This window comes from Culex quinquefasciatus, chromosome 3 (assembly GCF_015732765.1).
Source record: "Culex quinquefasciatus strain JHB chromosome 3, VPISU_Cqui_1.0_pri_paternal, whole genome shotgun sequence".
Classification (NCBI taxonomy): Eukaryota; Metazoa; Arthropoda; class Insecta; order Diptera; family Culicidae; genus Culex; species Culex quinquefasciatus.
In genome coordinates, this window is record NC_051863.1 from 138,892,726 (window position 1) to 138,913,549 (window position 20,824).

General features: G+C 43.0%; 1 protein-coding gene across 2 annotated transcripts; it reads right to left on the reverse strand.

Moving 5' to 3' along the window:
- Nucleotides 1-1,138: 1,138 nt before the first annotated feature.
- LOC6034595 (protein disabled) lies at nucleotides 1,139-15,573 on the reverse strand. 2 transcript variants are annotated; one of them, XM_038264207.1, is made up of 8 exons: nucleotides 15,264-15,573; nucleotides 11,352-11,467; nucleotides 9,975-10,073; nucleotides 9,360-9,914; nucleotides 8,949-9,299; nucleotides 6,184-8,890; nucleotides 5,358-5,465; nucleotides 1,139-5,303 (listed from the first exon to the last, which is right to left on the reverse strand). In XM_038264207.1, exons 1-8 carry the CDS (start codon nucleotides 15,298-15,300, stop codon nucleotides 2,929-2,931), a joined length of 6,348 nt encoding a protein of 2,115 aa, XP_038120135.1. In that variant the 5' UTR covers nucleotides 15,301-15,573; the 3' UTR covers nucleotides 1,139-2,928. The 2 variants fall into 2 exon arrangements, with proteins under 2 accessions (XP_038120135.1, XP_038120136.1); XM_038264208.1 differs by lacking the exon at nucleotides 15,264-15,573 and adding an exon at nucleotides 11,631-12,229.
- Nucleotides 15,574-20,824: the final 5,251 nt, after the last annotated feature.

The window sequence follows — 20,824 nt, forward strand, 5'->3', positions numbered from 1 at the left end:
ATCTGTTTGAATCCCATTCAAACTCCAAAGGCTCCAGCTTTTGTTACAACACCGGAAATTATTAAACTCTAATTTCAATCGACCCCGAAAAGACCGACCCCGAAAAATATCGAACTTTTAGTTCTCAGCGACTACAATTATCTTTCCCGAAATCTCATTTCCTAATTTTCATTGCCCTTCTTTCCGTCGCCAAATTCTCAGCGAAAAGAACTGTTGGTCTCTATCTCGTGTTGACACAATTTCGTGTGACATTCTCTTTTTCTCTCCCATTCTCGCATTCAAAATCATCCCCTCTCAAATTTGTCAGTGCAGTTTAACGGGGCGCGTTATCTGTGGTCTCACAATCCAAAGGTTGTCAGTTCGAATCCCGGGGTGGACAGAAGTTTAGGTTTAAAAAGAGATTTTTAAAAGAGGTCTTCGGACACCTAGGAATCTCGCAATCGAGAACGCCAAGGCAATTCTGTAAAGCGAGCAATTTGATTTTGATTTTTGAGAAATCAAAATAATCTTCGGCGAGTGAGCGTTAAAGGGCCATACGCACCTCCAAGAAAAGAGGTCAAGAAATGGCTTTACGAACAGTAGAACAAAGAAGAGGGAACGATTGCTTGGGGCTTTTCTTTACGCTTTCTGGCTTGCTTTCTCTGCCACTGTTGCCCATTTGAAATTTTCCTTGACCGTTTCCTTACCAAGTGCGTAAACAACTTACCGAGGAAAAGAGAAGGAGTGATAGGAAGATAAAAGATAATACTCTTGGTGGCAATCACGAGATAAGAAAGAGAACTCACAAACTATAGTGACGGTCGCTATACCCTCTGATATTTTGGCGCAGGAGTCATCAAATGATATATTTTTTCTATCACTTATTTTAAAACACTGCATGTGCGTCATTGTTTGCTCCATACAAGTTTTGCAAGTTTTGCAAAACAAATAACTCTTTTTTAACTAAAAAGTTGCCTATTTGGCTAGTTTTCCTGGACAACTGAGCACATATTTGCACCAAATTGTTAGACTTTTTCAGCATCTCGAATAAAAATATTAGAGGGAACTTTGTCTAAGTGGAACAATATTCGTAATTTTATATTTATATTATATAGGTCATACGTTTTCTTCAAACAGGTCACAAAAAAGACTAAACTCATTTTTAAGGATTGAAATTTTACATATTATTTTATTCGCTTCAAGTTCAAGTTGTTCTCAAATCAACATTTGTTTTTGTGTGAGAGTGTTACGAACTTTCCTGTTCTGCTTGTTTTGCTGTTGCTTGCTTCCTTCCGTTTTCTTCGCTAAATACGTGTGTAACTATTTTATGCACTTTTTCTTCTTGCCTGTTTCGCATCACTATCGAACATCTACATGAATATTTTGCTTTTGCTGTTTGTTTTGCTTTACTGTGTGTGTTGTTTTTAGATAATTCTTATTCGTAGATATTTCCAAATGTGTAATCATACATTGTATCATCAACCGATGGTTTAATAAATATTTTACAAATAATATACAAAGCAATTTTACATAAGACTTTAAATTGTGACCATTACTTGATAAAATCTATTACATCCGGCCGTAAAGCCTGCTCACTTAGTAGCACTTATCAATTAACACATTATTTGCTACACTTTCCGAGAAGAAAAGAACGAATTTTGAGAAGAAATTCCAAAATTAAATGTTTTTTGCTGTAATGATTCACTGTTTCATTTCATATATAGACTAACATTCGAAAAAGACGGGTATAGTTGCATGAGAATTTAGTATTTTGTGTTTGCATTCGTTTTTTTAACGGTTATTCCTTTCATAGTAATACAATTTCGGTTACTTCCGACTTTAAACGAGCCGCGCGCCGTTGGATTTTATGTTGGTGTTAGGAACTATCGCGCTTTCAGTGTGTTTTCCAGCAACATGCTTAGATGAATTTTAAATCGAGAATATCGCGAGAAACTGTACGCCTTTTTGTAGTTCAGAGTATTGTTATTTCCATTCTGGCTACTGTAGATAGCTACAAAACATTCAAATTAATGTTAGCATCATCAAATCTAAAATTCAATTAAAATAAATTAATAAACACTTGTTTTCTAGTACTTCTTCTAAAAAAATCGGATTTTTACTACCTTACAGATGCTAATGCGAATATCAAAAGTCAACACAACCAAAATATTCAAATCTCAACCTATACGAACCTACGACGACCGTCACCTAAAACAACCAAAAATTTGTTTCGGCACAAATTAACGCGCATGACTAGACTAGTAAGAATTGTTTTTTTCTATTGTTGCAGGTGGTGCCAGTATCGCGTACACGTTCTGAAACGAATCTCTTCCTGTTTAACCTGGGGTAAGTTGCAATGAATTGTGATGTTGTGAAAATGAGTTGAGACGGTGCTCGAGAGTTCTTGTAAATTTTTTTCTCAAATTGGAGCGAGTTTGAGTTTTTCCGATAAAGAAAACAAAAACTCACATTTTTATTCACCCATACGGTAGCAGTCAAATTATTTTTCAACTTTGACGTAACCAAATGAGCCATGAACCCAACATGGATGACGATGGGTGTAGATATGCGTTGGCAAAAAAGCAAACAACAGATGTCAGCTCCATGGTTATCACCGAATGTCAGCGGAATTTGGTTTGGGTGTAGTGAATGAGGAGTGGTTACGATCAAGCCGAAATATCCAAGACGCTATCATCTGAAGTTCTAAAATTCCCTCTCGTTTGCACGCCACTGCAACCGCAATGAAAACGCAATATTTTAATCCTAAACGAATACCTCGTAGCGGTTGAAATGCTTGACGCGCATGTAAAGCTTCCTAATATCCTTCGCTAGTGAGTATCGCGCGTGCTCACCCTGGCAGCAGTACTGATATTGCTGGCGCGCGCTGAGACTTCGGTTGAGCTGACGACTGAGTACGTTGTTACTGTTCATCATCAGGCTGCCGAGTAATCAGATGTTATCGTCAAAGTTGGCAAAGTTTTTGTCCCATCCGGACTGGCCGCCGCCACCGGTTCCAGCAGATTCCCCGCCTCCTCCTCCTCCCTCGGTTGCGCCCGCACTACCTCCGAACGGATCCTTTTCCCCGTGGCCACCGCCGCCGCCAGACGAGAAGAAGTCGTCATCCTCGAACGGATCGTCTACCTTTTTGGCGAAGATGTTGACGCTGTCCGACTTGCGAAGATTGTCCTGCTGCTGATTTTGACTAGAGGACTTGAGGATCTTCTTTCCGCCGTTGTTGTTGCTGGTGGCCGGGGCTTGCAGCTCGCAGGTCCACTGGTCCTCGAGCTCGTTGTCCGAACGACCGGCAAAGTCGTCCTCGAACATGTGCGTCCCGGCGGTATTCGCCTCGGAGTTGAACTTGGACACGGTGACCTGCTCGTTGAAGCGTAACTTGGCGGCCGTCTGCGCAGTCGGACCTGCTGATCGGGGCGTGGCAGCGAAGTCGGCCTCGAAGCCACCGCCACCACCACCTCCGTAGCTCTGTGGTGCGTTCTTCTGGTGATAATTAGCGTAGTGACGACCCGGGTCCTTCTCGGAGAAGTCATTCGAAAAGCGGAATGATTTGGTAGTGCTGTGATGCGACGACGGTGGTGCATTGCCGGAAGGAGGAGCTGGTGGTGAGTTGAAGTCACTTTCGAAGCCGTCGCCGCCTTCAAAGTTGAACTTGCTGCTCGTGTTCGACTGAGGAGTGTCGCCAAAGTCTTCAAACTCGTACTCCATTCGTACGTGCTTGGCGCTCTTGGGTGGTGTTACCGTATCGAAGTTACCCGATCCAAACTTACCACTGAAGCGTTCCTTGTCTTCACCCTCAAAGTAGAGGTCGCGGCTGTTGCTCTTCTTCATTCTTCGCATGGCTTCCTCCTCGTACTCGTACCGGGCCATCTTTTTGGCTTCTTGTGCTATCAGAGTATCGTTGAGGGTTCGGCTTTCAGACCTAGGAGTGGTTGGCTTGTAGTACGGAGGAAGTGGTCTACGCCCATAGTACGATGGACTCTCGTCCATGTTTTCACCCATCATTTTACCACCTCGGACATCCTCCTCCTCGTCATTATCGTACGCACCATCAACGCCGCCACCACCTTCCCTGGAATCACCCTCAAAGTCAAAGTAATCTTCCTTCGACCGCGACGGAGGATAGCGCATCGTTGCATAGCCCGGTCTAATATCCGAATCCTTCGAACGGTTTCTGCTCTTTTTCCGGAACCGACGATCTTTCTCACCGTCCGAACCGGCCAGCGACGTGTTTGCCAACATTCTACGACTCTCATTGTATCTACGTTCCTGCTCGGTAGCACTCGAAGGACGCTTCCAGCCCGGTTTACCTCCCATCGAAGCGCCCCATACCTCATCGTCAACTATTTGCTGGTGTTTTCCACGAATGTTTTGACTAGAACGGTGCAGACTATTTGTATCACCCCGGCGGCCACCTCCACCCATCAAATCACCCTCTGAATCCTGCTCCGGATCGTCCAGTCTTGCGCTGCCCGCATTTCGAACCCCTCGCCGCAACGACCGCGTCTTGTCCAGCGACAAATAACGATCCCTTTCCCGGTAATCTCCGCGACTATCTAAGCTGCCATAGATATCTCCACTCCCGAAGCTCCTCCTCTCATAAGATTCATTACTATCACGGTCAAAGCTTTTCCTCTCCCTCTCGTAAAAATACTCCCTAGCTGCCCGGGAATCACGAGGTCCCCGCTCGTACACGTCCTCATAATCCACCCTTCCCTTCATCATGCGCTGATCGTACCCTTCCACATAATGATCGTAATCATAATTCGGTCTTCCTCTATCCCTATAATACTTCCTCTTATCGTAGTTCTTGTAGTCCCGCCTATCGTACTGCGGCAAACTCTTTGGCTCTCGCTTCTCGTACGGCGGTCCATACGTGCTCCGTTCGTACGCGTTCCTATCGAACGACCTCGACCGATCCGGCCTCTCTTCCTCCTCCGTCGGAGACCATCCCTGATGCTCGTGGTACCAGTGCTCATCGTCAAAGTTATCCCTGCTCCGCGTACCCATCTGACCTCCCTTCATACGGCGCCGTCGCTCGCCACGATCCTTCATATCGTCCTCGTAGTCCTCGTCGTTCGAGTTGATCCTCCTCGGCGGCATCCTCGGATGATGGTACCGTTCGCCGCTGGTCGGCGGATGGTGACCCCGCTTTCGATACTCTGGACCTTCCTCGTCCCACGGGGACACGTCCCGCGACGAGGACGACGTTTGACCCTTCGCCGGCCACCGGCGCCCGTACTCGCGGTCGTTCTTCCACTCATCTTTAGGATCCGACGAGCACGGTGATTCGGGCCCGTTTTTGTCGACGCCTGAAAAAGATAGTTTGTGATTTCAACGAAAAACTGAAGATATCGAGCAGTTACCTTTGTTCACACGTCCACCCTCGTGCTTTTTCGGCAACGGAGCCGGTTCCGGTTGGTCGAAAACGGCCCACGACTCGTTGGTTGGGGTAAGTTTTGAGGATTTACGATCTGTAACAAGATAAGGAGACATTCAAGCATTAGAAACCTAGTTCTTTTCCCAATTTCGGCTGAGGAAGAGGGAAGCGCAAAGGTGCTTCCAATCGAGCAAAGTTGAATTCTCTGACAAGGTTCCATACTACAGCTGGTATTGTAGCTTGGACTATCAGACTTACGGAATGGGTTCCTGAATCCGCAAGAAGCGAAACAGACTGAAGTATGAAAACACGGATACGATTCGGAACATGGAATGAGCTGATCCAGTTTGTCTTAGGTTGGGAACTATAGGAATGAGCGGCGTTCGTTTGCCGAACTCAGCAAAACATAGGAAGTCTACAAGCCAGGTCCAGTTGTACTGTGACCAATGCTCAAACGGGTCATGTCAATGATTGCCCGAAATTTGAAATGCTGACTGAGCGCGCCTGCCATGATCGTCAGTAAACGCACACAAGGTGGAAACAAACGAACACTGAGCTCGACACTCAAGCAGTCACGCGACACATGCTCTTTCTCTTTCTTTCTTTTTTCTCTCTGTGTGGAGCTGCGTGGTGACAGCAATCATGTGAATGCAGTCACGGGTATTTCGTTAGATTGAAACGAACAAGATCCGAATATTCGCAAGCTCTGACTATAACACTCGAAGCGAAAATACTCAACGGCTTCGGGAAGAAGGCTTCAAAATGAAGCACCATGGTCTTGGAAAAATGAGTGAAAGTCGTAATCTTCTTACCTTGATTGCGGTCCGCTTCCGGCGACGATTCTGCCCCCTCACTAACGGAACCGGACGAGCGGGTTGGAATCTTCTTGACCGTCGAACCGACCGGGCCTTCGGCGTCGAAGGACGAAGCGTCCAGCATGGGAGACTTGGCGTGCGGGGAGACGGACGACGGCTGCTTCAAAATGGGACTCTTGGCCGCCGGAATGGGCGACGTGCTCATGTCGTTCAGCGTGGTTCTGGCAAGATTCTCAACGGAAGCATTTTGCGGCATGGTGGAAGCTGCCGCCGGCGATCGGCTCTGCAGGGGACGATTCGGTGAGGTGGAGCTTGTGTGGAACTGAGGAGATTTGACGGCAAGTCCGCCCGCGGATTGGTTGGGAGCCGGAGATTGCTGGCCAGCGCTGTGAAGGGATAGGTTCGAGACGGCTTTCTGCATGAAGGCGTCAATTTCCAGATCTTCTTTGGGCGTGTTGCGGAAGCTGAGACTTTGAGATTCGGGTAGTTCGAGACCGGGTAGTGAGCGGTCTTGAGATTCTTGTGGCTGGCAGAATTCGTCGTTGATGTCGGCGTCCGAAATGTTTATTTCCGGTGAGTGGCTTTCGACCTGCGGCATATCGTCGAAGTTGGTTTCGAACTTGTGCTCGTCTTCGGTGTCGCGATCCTCGAATGAAGATGATTCCATGCGTGCGATTGGCGCTACAGATTTTGGAGGCGGATTGGGCTTCTCGAAAAGATCTTCCACGAGGATGATATCGCGCAGGGCAGCGTACCGATCTTTGGCTTGGGAAATCACTTCGGTTATCTTGGTGTCGATCTTTTTAATTGGAACTGGGACTGGACTAGCGTCGGCAAAGGTCTGCGATTGGGAAGGTGAAGCAGCGAAGTGATCGCCTGTTATGTTCGGGGACAGTCTGTTCATCTCACTGGCGACTTCCTTATCAAAATCTAGCGAAGCGAAATCGGATCCTGATTTTTCCTGTTCGGGTTTCTGCGGTTCCTGGGACGGGCCAATTTCCTGTTCGATTATTTCCCGGAATACGGCATACTTGTCGATGGCTGGCCCTACCGACACTTGAGCAGGTCGCGTAGAGGAGGACTGTGTGGATTGCATGTTCATACTGTCGAAGTTTGCGACAAAAGTGTTGTCCTCGCCAAAGTTATCATCGAACTTAGCCACGAAGGTAGCGTCATTGTGATCGTCAAAGTTGACCTTGAACACGGGAGAATCGTTGTTGTCCGCATCTTGGTTCAGCGAAGTGGCCGAGGAAGGAGACGTTTTGCTGTTCTCAATGAACTCCGACAGATAGGAGGTAAGCTCTACCAGGGTCATTGTGCTTAGCTTGGACACCGGGACGTTCAGCTTGGTTGCCAGCTCGTCAATACCTAGTGTTAATAATTGACTCAGTGTGATGTCCGGCAGGAGTGACTCTCTGTCCTTACAAGTGGGCGATTTCGTGTGCGCTGGAGGAGTCGGCTCGTCCAGATTGCGAGGATCCGTTTCCGATTTGCGGGCCGCACGGGTCTTCGATGCATCCTTGCGCTGTGGCGGAGGTAATAGTGTCGGAATATCGGACTTGGCCGGTATCGGCTGCAGATAGTCGTCCTCCTCGTTGAGTTTCTTGAACGGACGTCCCGGCGAGGTCCCGTCTCCACGGTTCACCTTCCGCGATGGCAACGGTAACGGAGGTGCGTTGTCGTTGGTCGATTGATTCTTGGCTTCGAACTTGGAGCCCACATAGTCGTAACGTTCCTTGGTCGAACCTCCCAACGTGCCAGCAGTGATCCCTGAGACGCCGCCAGACCGGGGCGTCGGTCGTATCACAATGTCGGCAAACTGCTTCTTCGGAGGTAACGGCGGCGGCTCGATGTGGGACCCGGTGTGATCGGGACGAGGCGGTGGCTCCGGGGCGGTTTCGTTCTCGCTAAGCGAATCGCTCTCCTGCAAGCGGCGCATATTTATGCTGTTGGAGTCTCGTTTGGAAAACTTTTGCCCGAACAGGTTGGGCTTCATCTTCTTCGAGCTGCTGCTAATACTGGAGATAACGTCTACCGTGTTCTGCTTGAACACATTCGGACGATTTCTAGCCGTGCTGCTGGTGACGCCTGGTGGAGGAATCGTGTCTGAACTTTGACGTTCCATCCGCTTCTGGCTGATGTAGCTTGCCCAACTCTCCGGAGGAAGATTGACCTGTAGCGGTCCGTTGTAGGTGACCGGACTATCCCCTGTCTTGCCGTCTTCGGGTTTACTTTTGCCTTCGTCCGGCTGCTTACTGTCGGTTTGTCGCGGGGAGGTCGTCCGCGAGAAATGCAACTCAAAGGGATCAATGTGCAGCTTGGAGAAGTCGTCATCCTCCATGAAAGGATCAACGGTTCTGTTGGTGAACGGGTCGGGGAATTCGCTGGGTTGCTCCTTGGACATCGCCATGTTATCATCGAACGAGGGTTTGAACAGATCGTTGCTGCCGCCGGAAGGTGCTGCGTTTGTGCTTGGCTGCGGTATCGTGGAAGGCGATTGACGTTCCAGCTCTTCGGAGGTGAAGTTTGCGTTGAATGTACTGTCGGTGCCGGACAGGTCGCGCAGCACTTTTTTTGGTGGATTTTTAAGCTCTTGGAAAAAGAATTTCTTATCGACGTACGGCTTAATTTTGCCCGTTCCAAGCGGGTCCAGGTCGGTGAAGACATCCGTGTAGGAGGAGGGTTCCGGTGCACTGGTCAGGGACTGGAAAGTGAGGTTGATTAGTCTTTTGATTTCCTTGGGCGAAGATGTTACTACTTACCTTGAATCCCTCGTCCAAATCCTTGAGATTCAGCTCGTCGGAATACTTGACGGGATCGGGATCGAAGCGGGAAGTGTTGGGCGGTGAGTTGAGCCAGTCATCGTTCTGGTTGGAGTTGCTGCTGGAAATGGCGGGCGGCCCCGTTGGGCCCGGCGTGGAACTCTTGGGTGGTGGAGGAGGAATCGTTACGGTTTGTTGTGCCGTTGGGACCGGCGGAGCGGCTGAACTGGGTGGGGAGGATGATACTGCCGGGGTTGGACTAGACTCGGTTGCCGGGATGTTTTCGGTAGATCTGTGGGTTTGCTTCTGGTGGCGTTTGCTGGACTCTGGGGGTGGCAGCAGGTTGTATGCCTGAAATGGGAGAACGTCGTTAGTGTCTGATGTATAAATAGTAAGTAGATATTCTCCTACCGGAGGCATATTGGTGAAGGAATCTCCAAAGGGATCATCGTCGATAACACTCTTCGAGGGGACTTCGCTGGGTGTTATACGTTCCATTTGCGTGATGCCACGCTGGATGGAGCTCAGCTCCTGCTCCAGATCAACGAGATCGGCCACGGACTCGGGCGATTTCTCACTTTTGGTGAGTGTTTTGGAACCGCTCGCGAGACTCGAACCGCTGGCGAGCGAACCCGACGCACCGTCGCTGGACAGCGTTTTGCCGTACCCGCCGCCGTCCGCGTTCGAACTCTTGACGGACATTGCGACGGCCTGGTGCTCGTGGGCGGTGATCTTGCTCTGGATGTGCTGCCGGGCGAGCTCGATCTCCTTCTTCTTCAGCTCGAACACGACCTGGAAGAGGTCGCGCATGGCCAGCACGACCTGGCTGGCGGCTTTGTCGGTTTTGATGCCGAAAAAGCGGTGCCCACTATCGGGCGATCCAAAAATATAGCCAAATGCACGCGAATCCGACATGTCCTGCGCGATAAACGATATCTTATGCACCGGATGGTGGTAGAGAGAGTCCTGAAATAAGATTAAAGCTTAGATGTATCCAAGGACTGTGTCACAAGATCACAAACTTACCCCAGTTTTCTCATCTCTCAACCGCAATCCATCGATAGTAACGTGAATCGTGATTCTCTGTTTGTGCTCTCCGGCAGCTCGGATGGCCATTTTGAGATCCTAAAAAAAGGTGGTACATCATCGTTAAGCTATTCAAATTAAGGCAATCGTCCCTCAAATTAGATACGCGTTATCGTGTTACAATGCAGATAAGCGCTAGATGTGTCGCAGTTCGTACTTGGGTGGAAGCTCTGTTGCACTCTTAATTAAAGTCACAACATGGAAAGTTTTAATCGAAAAAAAAAATAACATGACAACAAAGTCGTGGGTCTTGAGTCATCTAAATATCTGAAGTTAATATCTGTATGTCTACTGCCGTAACTGCCCAGATCATACACGCATAGCGTCAGTCAAATTTTGTATTGATGTTTAGGGTTATCTTGGGTCATCCAAGCACTCTCTGGACTTTAGATCGAGAGGTTGGTGGATTTTGACCCAGGATCACACTGGCCTAGCTTTGGTGAATATGATAGCCTACTTTGTTGATAAGTTGAATATCGAAGTTATCGAAGGATTCTATGAAGTTAAGATCTGCGTGTCTATCGTCTTAACAAGCTAGAGGTCGGTAGATTTTTATTCCGGATCATACTCGCAGAGCTACAGTGAGTATGGTGGACTACTTTGATGACATTTTGGGACGTTCCGTATCATGCAAGGATTTATCGAAGTTAAGACCTGTGTGTCTACCGCCGTAACATTCGCATTCGCATGGAGATAGTGATCTTAGCGGGTTGCAGACTGGATTTCGTCATGTATACGTGATTGTTCATTCCAGGTTGTTTAGAAATTGATTACAGGGAATTATGTGTGTCTACCGCCGTAACAGCCAAAAAGTCGATTGATTTCGACCTCGGATCATTGGATCAAAAGATGATGTCGTGGGTCATCCAAATACTCTCTGAAATTTAAATCTGTTTGTATATCACAGTCATGTAGCATAGCTGAATAGATTCAGTAAGTATTGCAGACTACATTGTTAATCTGCGGATCTCTTGCTTATTACTGCGATAGACGCAGAGTAAGAATTCTAAAGCGAGTCCTTCAAATAATATTTACTTTGTGCTTTCCATACAATATTTCGCCAAGCCAGTGCATTTCAGCAAGTTGCACTCGACCTGATTAAAGCGTTTTTTACTGCTTGCTTGCACACTCTTCACAACATCTTCCTGCATCTCGCGCCGCACTGTGTACAGGATTTAAATTGGATCAATTTCACTTAAATGCCGCTGCTGCTGCTGGGTTAGATTGACCACTAGTGCGAGAAGCAGCAGCAGAAAGAGTAGCATCACCCCCTAACGCGACGACTCAACGCACGTAGCTAAAAATAACCCCTCTTACCTGCAGTGCCTCCTGACACATGCGATCACCTCTGGCCTCGCCGACCTCCAGGATGCCAATCAGTTTGGCCTTGAAGCTGACTCCATCGCCGAAGAACCGTCCCGGCTCGTTCCGATCTGTAAAGAGGGGGGAGGGAGAAGACGAGACATTCCATTAACATGGGCGGCCCTTGACTCTCGCGAGATTCCAGATTTATTTTGGGAAGTCACACACCGCAGTGTGTACGACGATGTAGTGTACGCGATCGACGCGAGAACAAAAACACACGAAATGCCTTACTTTTGTACGTTCCGCGATCTTGGGAAATACTTTTCATCCTGCTGATTTGCTTCCTTTTTTCACAGATCGTCGTCGTCGCGTTAAATTAAGATCTTTGTGCGACTGCAGCCTTTCAATTTGCGTGTTCTACTCGGCTAGTCCAGCCCCGCGAATCGAAGGCGAACGAACCGCACAGATGAAGACGATGATTCTGCGCTACGACACAGAGATTCTGAGCGACCGATACGTCGTCGTTCTGCTATCGCGTAGATCTGCCTGCACCACCCAGCTGTATATAATGTGCAGTGGCGTTGTATACTCTTTGATTAAGCAGATTCAGCCGTAAACGCCAAATTAATCATTCTGTCCACCCGCGTCGCTGTCGCCGCCGCCGCTGAAAACTCTCGGTGCGACGTCATGACGCTGCCGCACCAAACTTTGAAAATTCAATAAAAATCCGGCCGAACCCCGGAGGTTAACTGGCTCATTGAAGTTATACAACAAGAGCGCGTGTGCATGAAAACAGAAATCACCGATTCTTCACAATCGATCGCCGCGATCGAGTGTGTTCTTGATCGCGATTGAGCACAGCGGCGCGGAACACAAATCACAATCGTCACAAAGGTCGCGGTCGCGGGATGCTGCCGCTAGTCTCGTCTGGCACACAGTCAGTGACTGACAGTTGCGCTACGGGGAGAGTGCGCTACTACAGCTCTCGATACCCACTACACACTACGACTCTGAATGAATCTGTGCGCTTGTATGCGCGCGGCTATCCGAGAAGAGAGTGTTCATTCATGGAAGTGCAGTTGTGTGCGAAAAACCACCTTCAAGTGGTTCGGATTGTGTGTGGGAGACGACGACAGCTTGGTCTGACCTGACAGATGTGTCTTGCCATGAAGGCGAGTGATTCATCCTGAGAATAGGAACACGGTGAGCGTATTGGTAGAGTAGATCCTTGCAGGACATCACATGCAGACGGTACGCGGTGCGTATCGATTTGTTTTTGTCGTCGTTCTTCCTTCAGGTTGACACTTTTTGTTTAAGGCAGTCGTTTGTTCTGTGTCGTCTGGTTGAATATTTAATGGGCAGGTAACGGGAAGTACCTGGGTTCATTAAAGATTAGTTTTCTAAATTAGCTGAATTTTTTCCAGCGTGTAACAATGTTCAACAATCATGTAGAGAAAAACACGTTTTTTCATCAATTTGCATTAAAATATAGATCATTTTCGCCTATATGTCCCTAATCGCCCCACTTAGGAGTTTTTGCGAATTAAGCAACCTTTTTGAGAATTTTGTCTGAAAATATATACCGAAATAAACTATGTTGTGACAAGCAAAAAAGGCAATTATTGGTAGAGCTTCAACATAACTTTTATTTCATTGAAGTGATACAGCTCAAAACTCGTATAAAATGTTTTTTTTTTGCTCAAACAAATTGTAGAAGGTAGATTTTTACATATTGACATAAAAGAAATCCACATACAAAATTCAATCGATTTGCGCATAGTTAGGACTTAACTAATTGTTCCCAATTTTTTGAGAGTTGTTAGAGACCCCAAAAGGAACTGAAAAATTGATATGCCTACTAAATTGTACATTTTTTTCCGTTCAACCACATTACAATGGGGCAATTGATTGTAAAATGGCACAATTTTTTTTAAAGGCCATGCAATAGAATATGTTTCAAAACCTCGCTCCACAAGCTGAATTTTGTTCCTCGAGCTATTTTAGGACTCTAGGCCAAATATGAGCACAATCGGTCAACATTTACCCATTGATACTCAAAGACGTTTGTATGGAAAAAATCGAGAAAATGTATTAAAACCCAATTATCTTACGGTTTTGACTGCAAGGTACATATATAGTAAAAAATTTATGTGTAAAATCGCATGCAAAAGCATGCACATCACCTTTGTGAGCAAAAGCATGTAATATTGTATGAGAAAACGTGTACACAAAAAGCACGTACAAAAGAAAAATAAATAAATTTTGCTCACCCCAAAAATAACATCAATCTGGTAAGAGTCATATCCAGATTACCTAGTCCGCGCCCCAATCATCTCGGCTATCTCGCCGCTGTGAATTTAGTTGGATCAACACCGATTTAGCTGTACGTTCCTCATACATCGTATACAATTAATTCAGTATACGACGTACGGGAACCTACTGGTATATCGGCGTTGAACACATCATTTATAAGACGGTGAGATAGCCGAGACGGTTGGGGCGCGGATTTGGTAATCTGGATATGACTCTCACCAGATTAATGTTTTTTTGGGGTGTGCAAAATTTATTTATTTTTCTTTTGTACATGCTTTTTGTGTACACGTTTTCTCATACAATATTACATGCTTTTGCATGCGATTTTACCATCGGATTTTTTGCTGTGTACGCTACTTCCATCCAAATATTCCCAAAAGTGAGATTTTCGAAAATTTAATTCTGTACAACATTGTTGAACATACTAAAGCTTTAAAATTTTACCCTAAAAAGTTATAAGCGATTAAAAAAAGTTAAAAACATTTTCTTCGTCAACTTCAAAAGTGGCTCGGGCATCAAAGGAGTAGTATCAACCAATTTTGCTCAAAATGGGCACAGATGCTTAAAATAACCCAAAAATCCGTTATCCGCTCGAGGAGCAGGGGGTCATTTTTTTCTGGGCACCTTAGAGGTCACTCAAATACCAGTTTCAAATTCGCGACTTTTTCTTGACTTCCAGAACTTCGAATAATAGGCTATTGTAACTGTTGACAAATTAAGATAAAATTGAATTTCAACAGCAAATTACTTTAAAAATGGAAACACTCATAATTTTGATATAAAGAAAAAGACAATAAATTTGCCGAAACGTAGATTTGGACTGTATATATTTGTAATAAAAAGAACCATTCACAATTTGCGTAGACAATGAGAAAGCTTATAATTTGTAAAAAAAAAGTTTCCACGTGATTTGCAAATGACTTCATATCATTTTTTACACTTTTTTGCATATTACATTTTTTATATTTTTGATTTCATAATATTATTCAATAATCCTTCACCCAACCGGCGGTCGCATGATTTTGATGCATGGCAGCATGAAAGTATATCAGAATCTGCATGAAAACTGTCCTCATGCATTTTTTGCGATATAGGGGTATGACATTTTTGCCCGTTACCGACAATTATCGACATTACCGACGGCAGATTGATTGTATTGTAGAAAAAAAAAACCTTAACAGAACGAGGATTGAACCATCAACTTCTAGGTTGCTGATCCGACACGCTACCACCGCGCCATGGACGCTTGAAGAATGGTGAGGGACAGAGCGCGAACATAATGTTCTCTCTAGATTGTTGCTCGGGGACGCGCCAGCATTCTATGTGTTGGTGAGAACTGCAGATCGCTGACGTGTTTACACGCGGGCAAAAATGATCTATGGGCTTGCTGCAAAAAATGTAATAAAATATAACATTTTCTGCAGCAAATTCACTGTTGCAGATTTTGAGATATATTTTTCGTTTGGGTGTTGGAATAATCAATTTCAAAAGCCGAATTATGGGTGACAACTATGCTTAATGATATATGTTTTTTGGATTAGTAATTTGAAAGTTGGTAACTTGCTGGAAAAGAATAAAACAAACTTCTCCAAACAAGAAGAAAATACTTACACTTCAACGGGCTGGTCTTTTTCCGAAGCGTTTGCATTTTCCTATATTTTTGGTACACTAAACTGTTGGTATCTATTCTGAACGTATTTTAATCAGCCATGTCGTTAAAAATAAAATTAACTATTTCTACCGCTCATGTGCCTTGTAAATTTTAGATTTCAGCAAATATATTATTTTATTCTTCTTGAGTATTTCACTGTGCACATGTTTCTCTCTGATTTTGGATCCGTGATGCACACACTGCACTGCACTGTTTCCGGCGAGGGACAATCGATTAACCCTTTCGGGCCTGATGGGTCATATATGACCCAAATATCAAAATTTCCAAAACTAGCCTATAATTTTCGTATGGTCATAAGAATCATTTTCCCATCATTGACTAAAAAAATATTTTTTTGAAAATTCAGGCCTGAATGGGTTAAACCATCGCGGATTCACTTGCTGCTGCACTGGCGCCTCATTTCGTTAACAATTTTCCCTGTGAATAAAGGTTTCCACCACATGCTGCTGTTAGAACAAAGTTCTCACCCCACCGGTTTGTGCCACCTCCCCCTCTTTCTGTCTGCGCTAGTTTACTCCCACTGCAGACATTTCCTCGGGCCCCCTTTTTTGTTCTTTTTTTTTCGAAAGAATAGAATTATCGATCTATGGCGAGCGTAATCCAAAACGAGGGGCCCTCCGATTGCAGACTTGAAGAAGTGGTCCGATGCTCGATCAATTATTCAAATCCCCACTTTTTTTTTGCACTCCGGAGCCGAGACCTAGTTTGTAAGGACACTTTTTCGCTGCAGACACGTGTGGTGTGCTCTCTGCTGCCAGGTGTGTGTATGTTCTTTGGCGAGGGGTCGTCCTGACTGTCCGCAGAATGCGCTTCTTCAACACCGGCTGCCGACCAAGACGATGACGACATTGACGATGATGTGATGGTTACCGATATGTTCAAATATCGATTTTTCCAGTCACCCAGCTTTGGGTGGTGGAAAAATCAAGATTTGAGTTCTTCAAGTTACGAAAGATTTTCCTTTGAAATTTTGTGAAAGTCTTTTTAAAAACTAATCTGGCATTAAGAATTTCACTAAAATTTCTTTCCAAAATTTCCCAAAATTCCAGAATCCTTCACCCAAAAAAAATCCAACTTCTCATTGGTGGAAAATCACGCACGGACACCAGTTTTTCACACCCACAATTTTTCCCAAGCTCTGCCAACACACACTCTGCTCGGCCCCAACTGCAGTCACTTCCGGTGCTGCGACCACTTCCGGTCCGGTTCGGTGCCCTTTGGTCGCCACCACGCCCGTCCAAGGAGGACCTTTTCAAGATTTTCCACGCAGCCCCGTCAAAATAACCACCTCTGCCATTTTTCATCGAAATTTTCCCTTTTTCGCCGTCGTCGTCGGCGCGCGCTCCCTTCACACACTGACTGAAGTGAACTTCTGGGTCGTTTCTGTGTGTGAGTGTGGAAAACTGTTTTTTTTTGGAAATGTCGCTGTGCGTGAGTGTGGGTGCAGATAGGGAACTAAATGAAGGGAAAACACACGGAGCGCCTTCCGTCAGATGGATTCTTCAGATGTTCTGATGAATGAGTCCAGGAGAAGAGGGTGGTTTGGGGTGGAAAATTGACAGAAAGAATGAACGCTCGACGTTGTGGAAAAGTTTTCACCCTTATTTTTTTAAAGGATGAATGAATTCATGCTTATTCAAAAAGAAGGATTCATTGTTATTTCTCACTCACTTTCTCAAAAGGTTTTATGTACATAGGAAACCAATGGCGCATTGGTTGTTTTGAAAAAGTACTCTAGATTTCATATAAGGTGATAGGGATGTTTAGGTTCCTTGGCTTAGATTAGAATTGAATTCAATTCAATCATTGTTGAAGAAAAACTTTTGAAAATAAATATTTGAAAAATAATTGCAAGGATCACACGACATGTCGGGAGCAAAATCTTAGAAATCGAGATAAACAATTGAAAATTTATACGTAGAAATTTGAGTTTCATCTTCCTGCTTATGAAAATTTGCCTACGACTCAAATATTCTATAGGTTAAAATAAGAATGTTCAACAGACACATAAATAGATCTAAAAAAAACTATCAAATTTGATATAGTTAAGGCTACCAACTGTTCGGATTTTATTTTTACCGAACGGATTTTCGACACTTTTGCGGATTTTTATCTGGTCGGATTTTTGTAGGAGAAGGTGGGGCAAGACGACCATATGGGGCAAGAGGAACAATCTCTCGTACGGCCGTAATTTTTATAATTTTGATTATTACCAGTACCGTAAACCGGGGTGACATTGATAGAATTTGAATTTATTTTTGAAATATTTTCCAACTGGTAAGGTTTGTCTCAAGGTTATTATTTTTAAAACATGTACTAGGGTAGGCCACAAAAGGTGCATGCCCTATTTTAGCTAAAAAAAATCAATAGTGTTTAAAAAATAGTTGCATTGAAAATTCTTGAAAAAAAAAAATAATTCCGGGGTGACTTTGATAGTCACAGTTATCACTAAGGTGTCTGATACAGGTTTTTTTTAAATCAATGTTTATAAATAGTTAAAGCTGTAAACTTAAGCTTACATTACAAAATACATATAAATTTTAGGTAAAATTGCTAAAAAGTCAAAATTTTGCCTAGAATTCGTTAAAACTAGTATTGTTTATGAAAATATCGAATCATATTACACTCTAAACTGAAATCGTAGTAAGAATCAAAAGTTTTCACATTTTATATGAAATTTGTTCTACTGAAAATGCCTATAAATTGGGAGATTTTTTTGAGTTATGTTTCAAAAACACATAGGTAATATTATTTTTTTTAAAAAAAATATTTTACCTTCTCCTAGTAGAAAATTGTCCAAAGATTCTGAAAATGCATTCCATTTTCCGATTCGAAATCATGTTCATTGAGAAAATCATGACACTTCCAAAATTTTATGAAAACTTCTTCTAAGAGTACTTTGAACACTTCTCTATCACGGTCAGAATGATTCCATACCATTCCGCACGTATTTAATTTGTACTCTTCATTTTGCGGAAAAATCTCAAACCTGTCAAAGTCACCCCGGCTATCAAAGTCACCCAGTTTTACGGTATGAGGAATTGTTCCTAGCAATGCAATTAGCTGATTCTACTAACACATAACCGCCAAAACGACGGTTACGCCACGGGGCATAAGATTTAATGAAGTTTTTTTCAAAACCTTTGTTTTATTATAATATTTGGAAAGTACAAAATAAGGCTTTTTAAGGCTCATTTTATCTAAATGCTATTTTTCCTAGGTCAGTAGTATCCCTACCAATGACTTGCACCTATTATAAAGTATGACTTAACTCTTGGTTATTTTTGTTGAGAGCTTTTAAAAAATCTTGTTCAGGTTGGTCAAGTGTACCATATGGATTTTTAGTATGGAAAAAAATACGAATTGCTGCAACAACATATTTTATTGGGAAATAAATACATAAAAGTACTTAAAAACTGATAAACAATTGTTGAAAAAATTGTCCATGCAAAATAAAGTGATATTATGAAGATTTACTATTTATCATCTAAGCAATATTTTTTTCTCAAAAACGATATTTTTTTTAGTAAAATAATATTATTTATTGTAAAAATGAAAGAAACGTTTCAAATACATTCTAATCTGATGTATCTGACTGATAACAGTTCAATTCTAAACATATTAACATGTTGTTTCATGCTGTGTTCGTCTTGCCCCACTAGTTGAGTAGAACGTACGGAGAATGAAATTTAATTACATTATTTTTTTACATTAAACACAGGATTTTTAAATACTTGTTCTATCAAAGTCTTAGTCAAGACATCGAATAAGATGATTATAAAAAAATCCAACAGATTTTTTTACGTTTTGGGTAACTAGCATTTCCTTAGCTTGTTACACTTGCCCCACTTTCCCCTATGGATTTTTTTCTTTTATTACGGTTTTGTCATCAACAAAAACATAACAGCTTTTTTATATTGCAATGTTTATATTCTTTGGCTAATAGCATTTTCGATTTTATTTCAATATGGTAAAAACTACCCGATTTCTGGGGAGGTCTCTATTAAAATTTGATTTTTAACTGCTATTCTAAAATTCATAAACTCTGACAATTAAAAAAAGTTTAGATGAATGAAAAAAGGCTTTGCCCTTGATGTAGGAGCAGGAGGGGCAGAATGGACCATGGGGGCAGAATGGGCCACCCTTGGTTTTGGGCTTTAGAATGGATTTAGACCAACTGTAAGGCAAGGGTCTTATAAAGGACGTCAAATAACATCACCATACCGAAAACGACGTTTGAATTCATTGCATTTTTCAAATTATGAGCATAAATGTAAATTTATTGACAAAACCACGCAAATGTTGTTTATTTCGAGGTTCTTAAATAAGCCTTCTTAAAAGTTGGATTGTTTGAAAAAGTTTGCTCAATGCTTATAACGTTACTAGATACTACTACCAAGGTATACAAACAACAACGGAACCTTAAAATCATTTAGAGGCTTGGTGGTGAAAGTGTTAAATTAAAATCCACTTGGGGCAGAATGGACCACCCTTTTCCTGCCTTATAAAAACAATCAAAAGTTAAAAAAATTGAGCTAAATGGATTATTTCACTCCTGGTAGCTTCACAAATCACGTTTAATGCAACAAAAGTTGATTTTTTAGTTGTTTCGACGCTTAATTGTAAAAATAGTGTCTTTTTTCGACATATTTACACTATTTCCAAAAATCTTTGTTTTTTTAAGTTACTATTTTTATAAAAGTGATCAAATTTCATGGAAACTATAATGGAAAGGTCCCTCAAGTAATTTCTTATCACCCTTCAACGTTCTATTAGAAGAAATGGCTTGTTTTCTAAGGTGGTCCATTCTGCCCCGCACCCTGGAAAGTTAGTCGAAAAAACTTTTTTTTTAAAGTGGCTCAAAAATAGTTTTAAGTAAAAAATTTTCATCAACCAAGTATACAACATTTAAGGGAACATTTCAAAGCATAAGCCTACTACACTGGATTCATAAATTTTTATGTTTTTCTATGGTTTTTGGTGCATTTCCCTTAGGCGGTCCATTCTGCCCCCCCTGCCCCTATAGTGGGTGGGAATAACATTTTTTGATATTAGAAAATACTGGGCCAATAACATTTTATGTTATTTATAACAAGATTTGTTATTCGTCGTTATGATTTTTTTGTTATTGGATTGTTATTGTAATAACAGACTAATAACATTTTTAGTTATTCTTCGAACAAATCTTTGTTATTATTTTTTGTTATTTTAACAACTAATCCGATCATTCCAATAACAGTTGGCGGTATTCTTTCATAACAAAAAACCGTTATTCCAAAGTTGTTTTGGTTTTTAACCAATATCAGACCAATAACAAATACTGTTATTGAACTCTTATGCAAAAATGGATTTTTCAAGAAGATTCTATCACACTTTCTGTTATTTTAACAATATTTGTTATTAAAATGGCATGAATTTTGTTATTACCGTCTGCCCGGGTATGAATGTTTTTATATATTTTGTAAGCCGTTACCTTTCTGTTTTGTTAATTTAAGTCCTA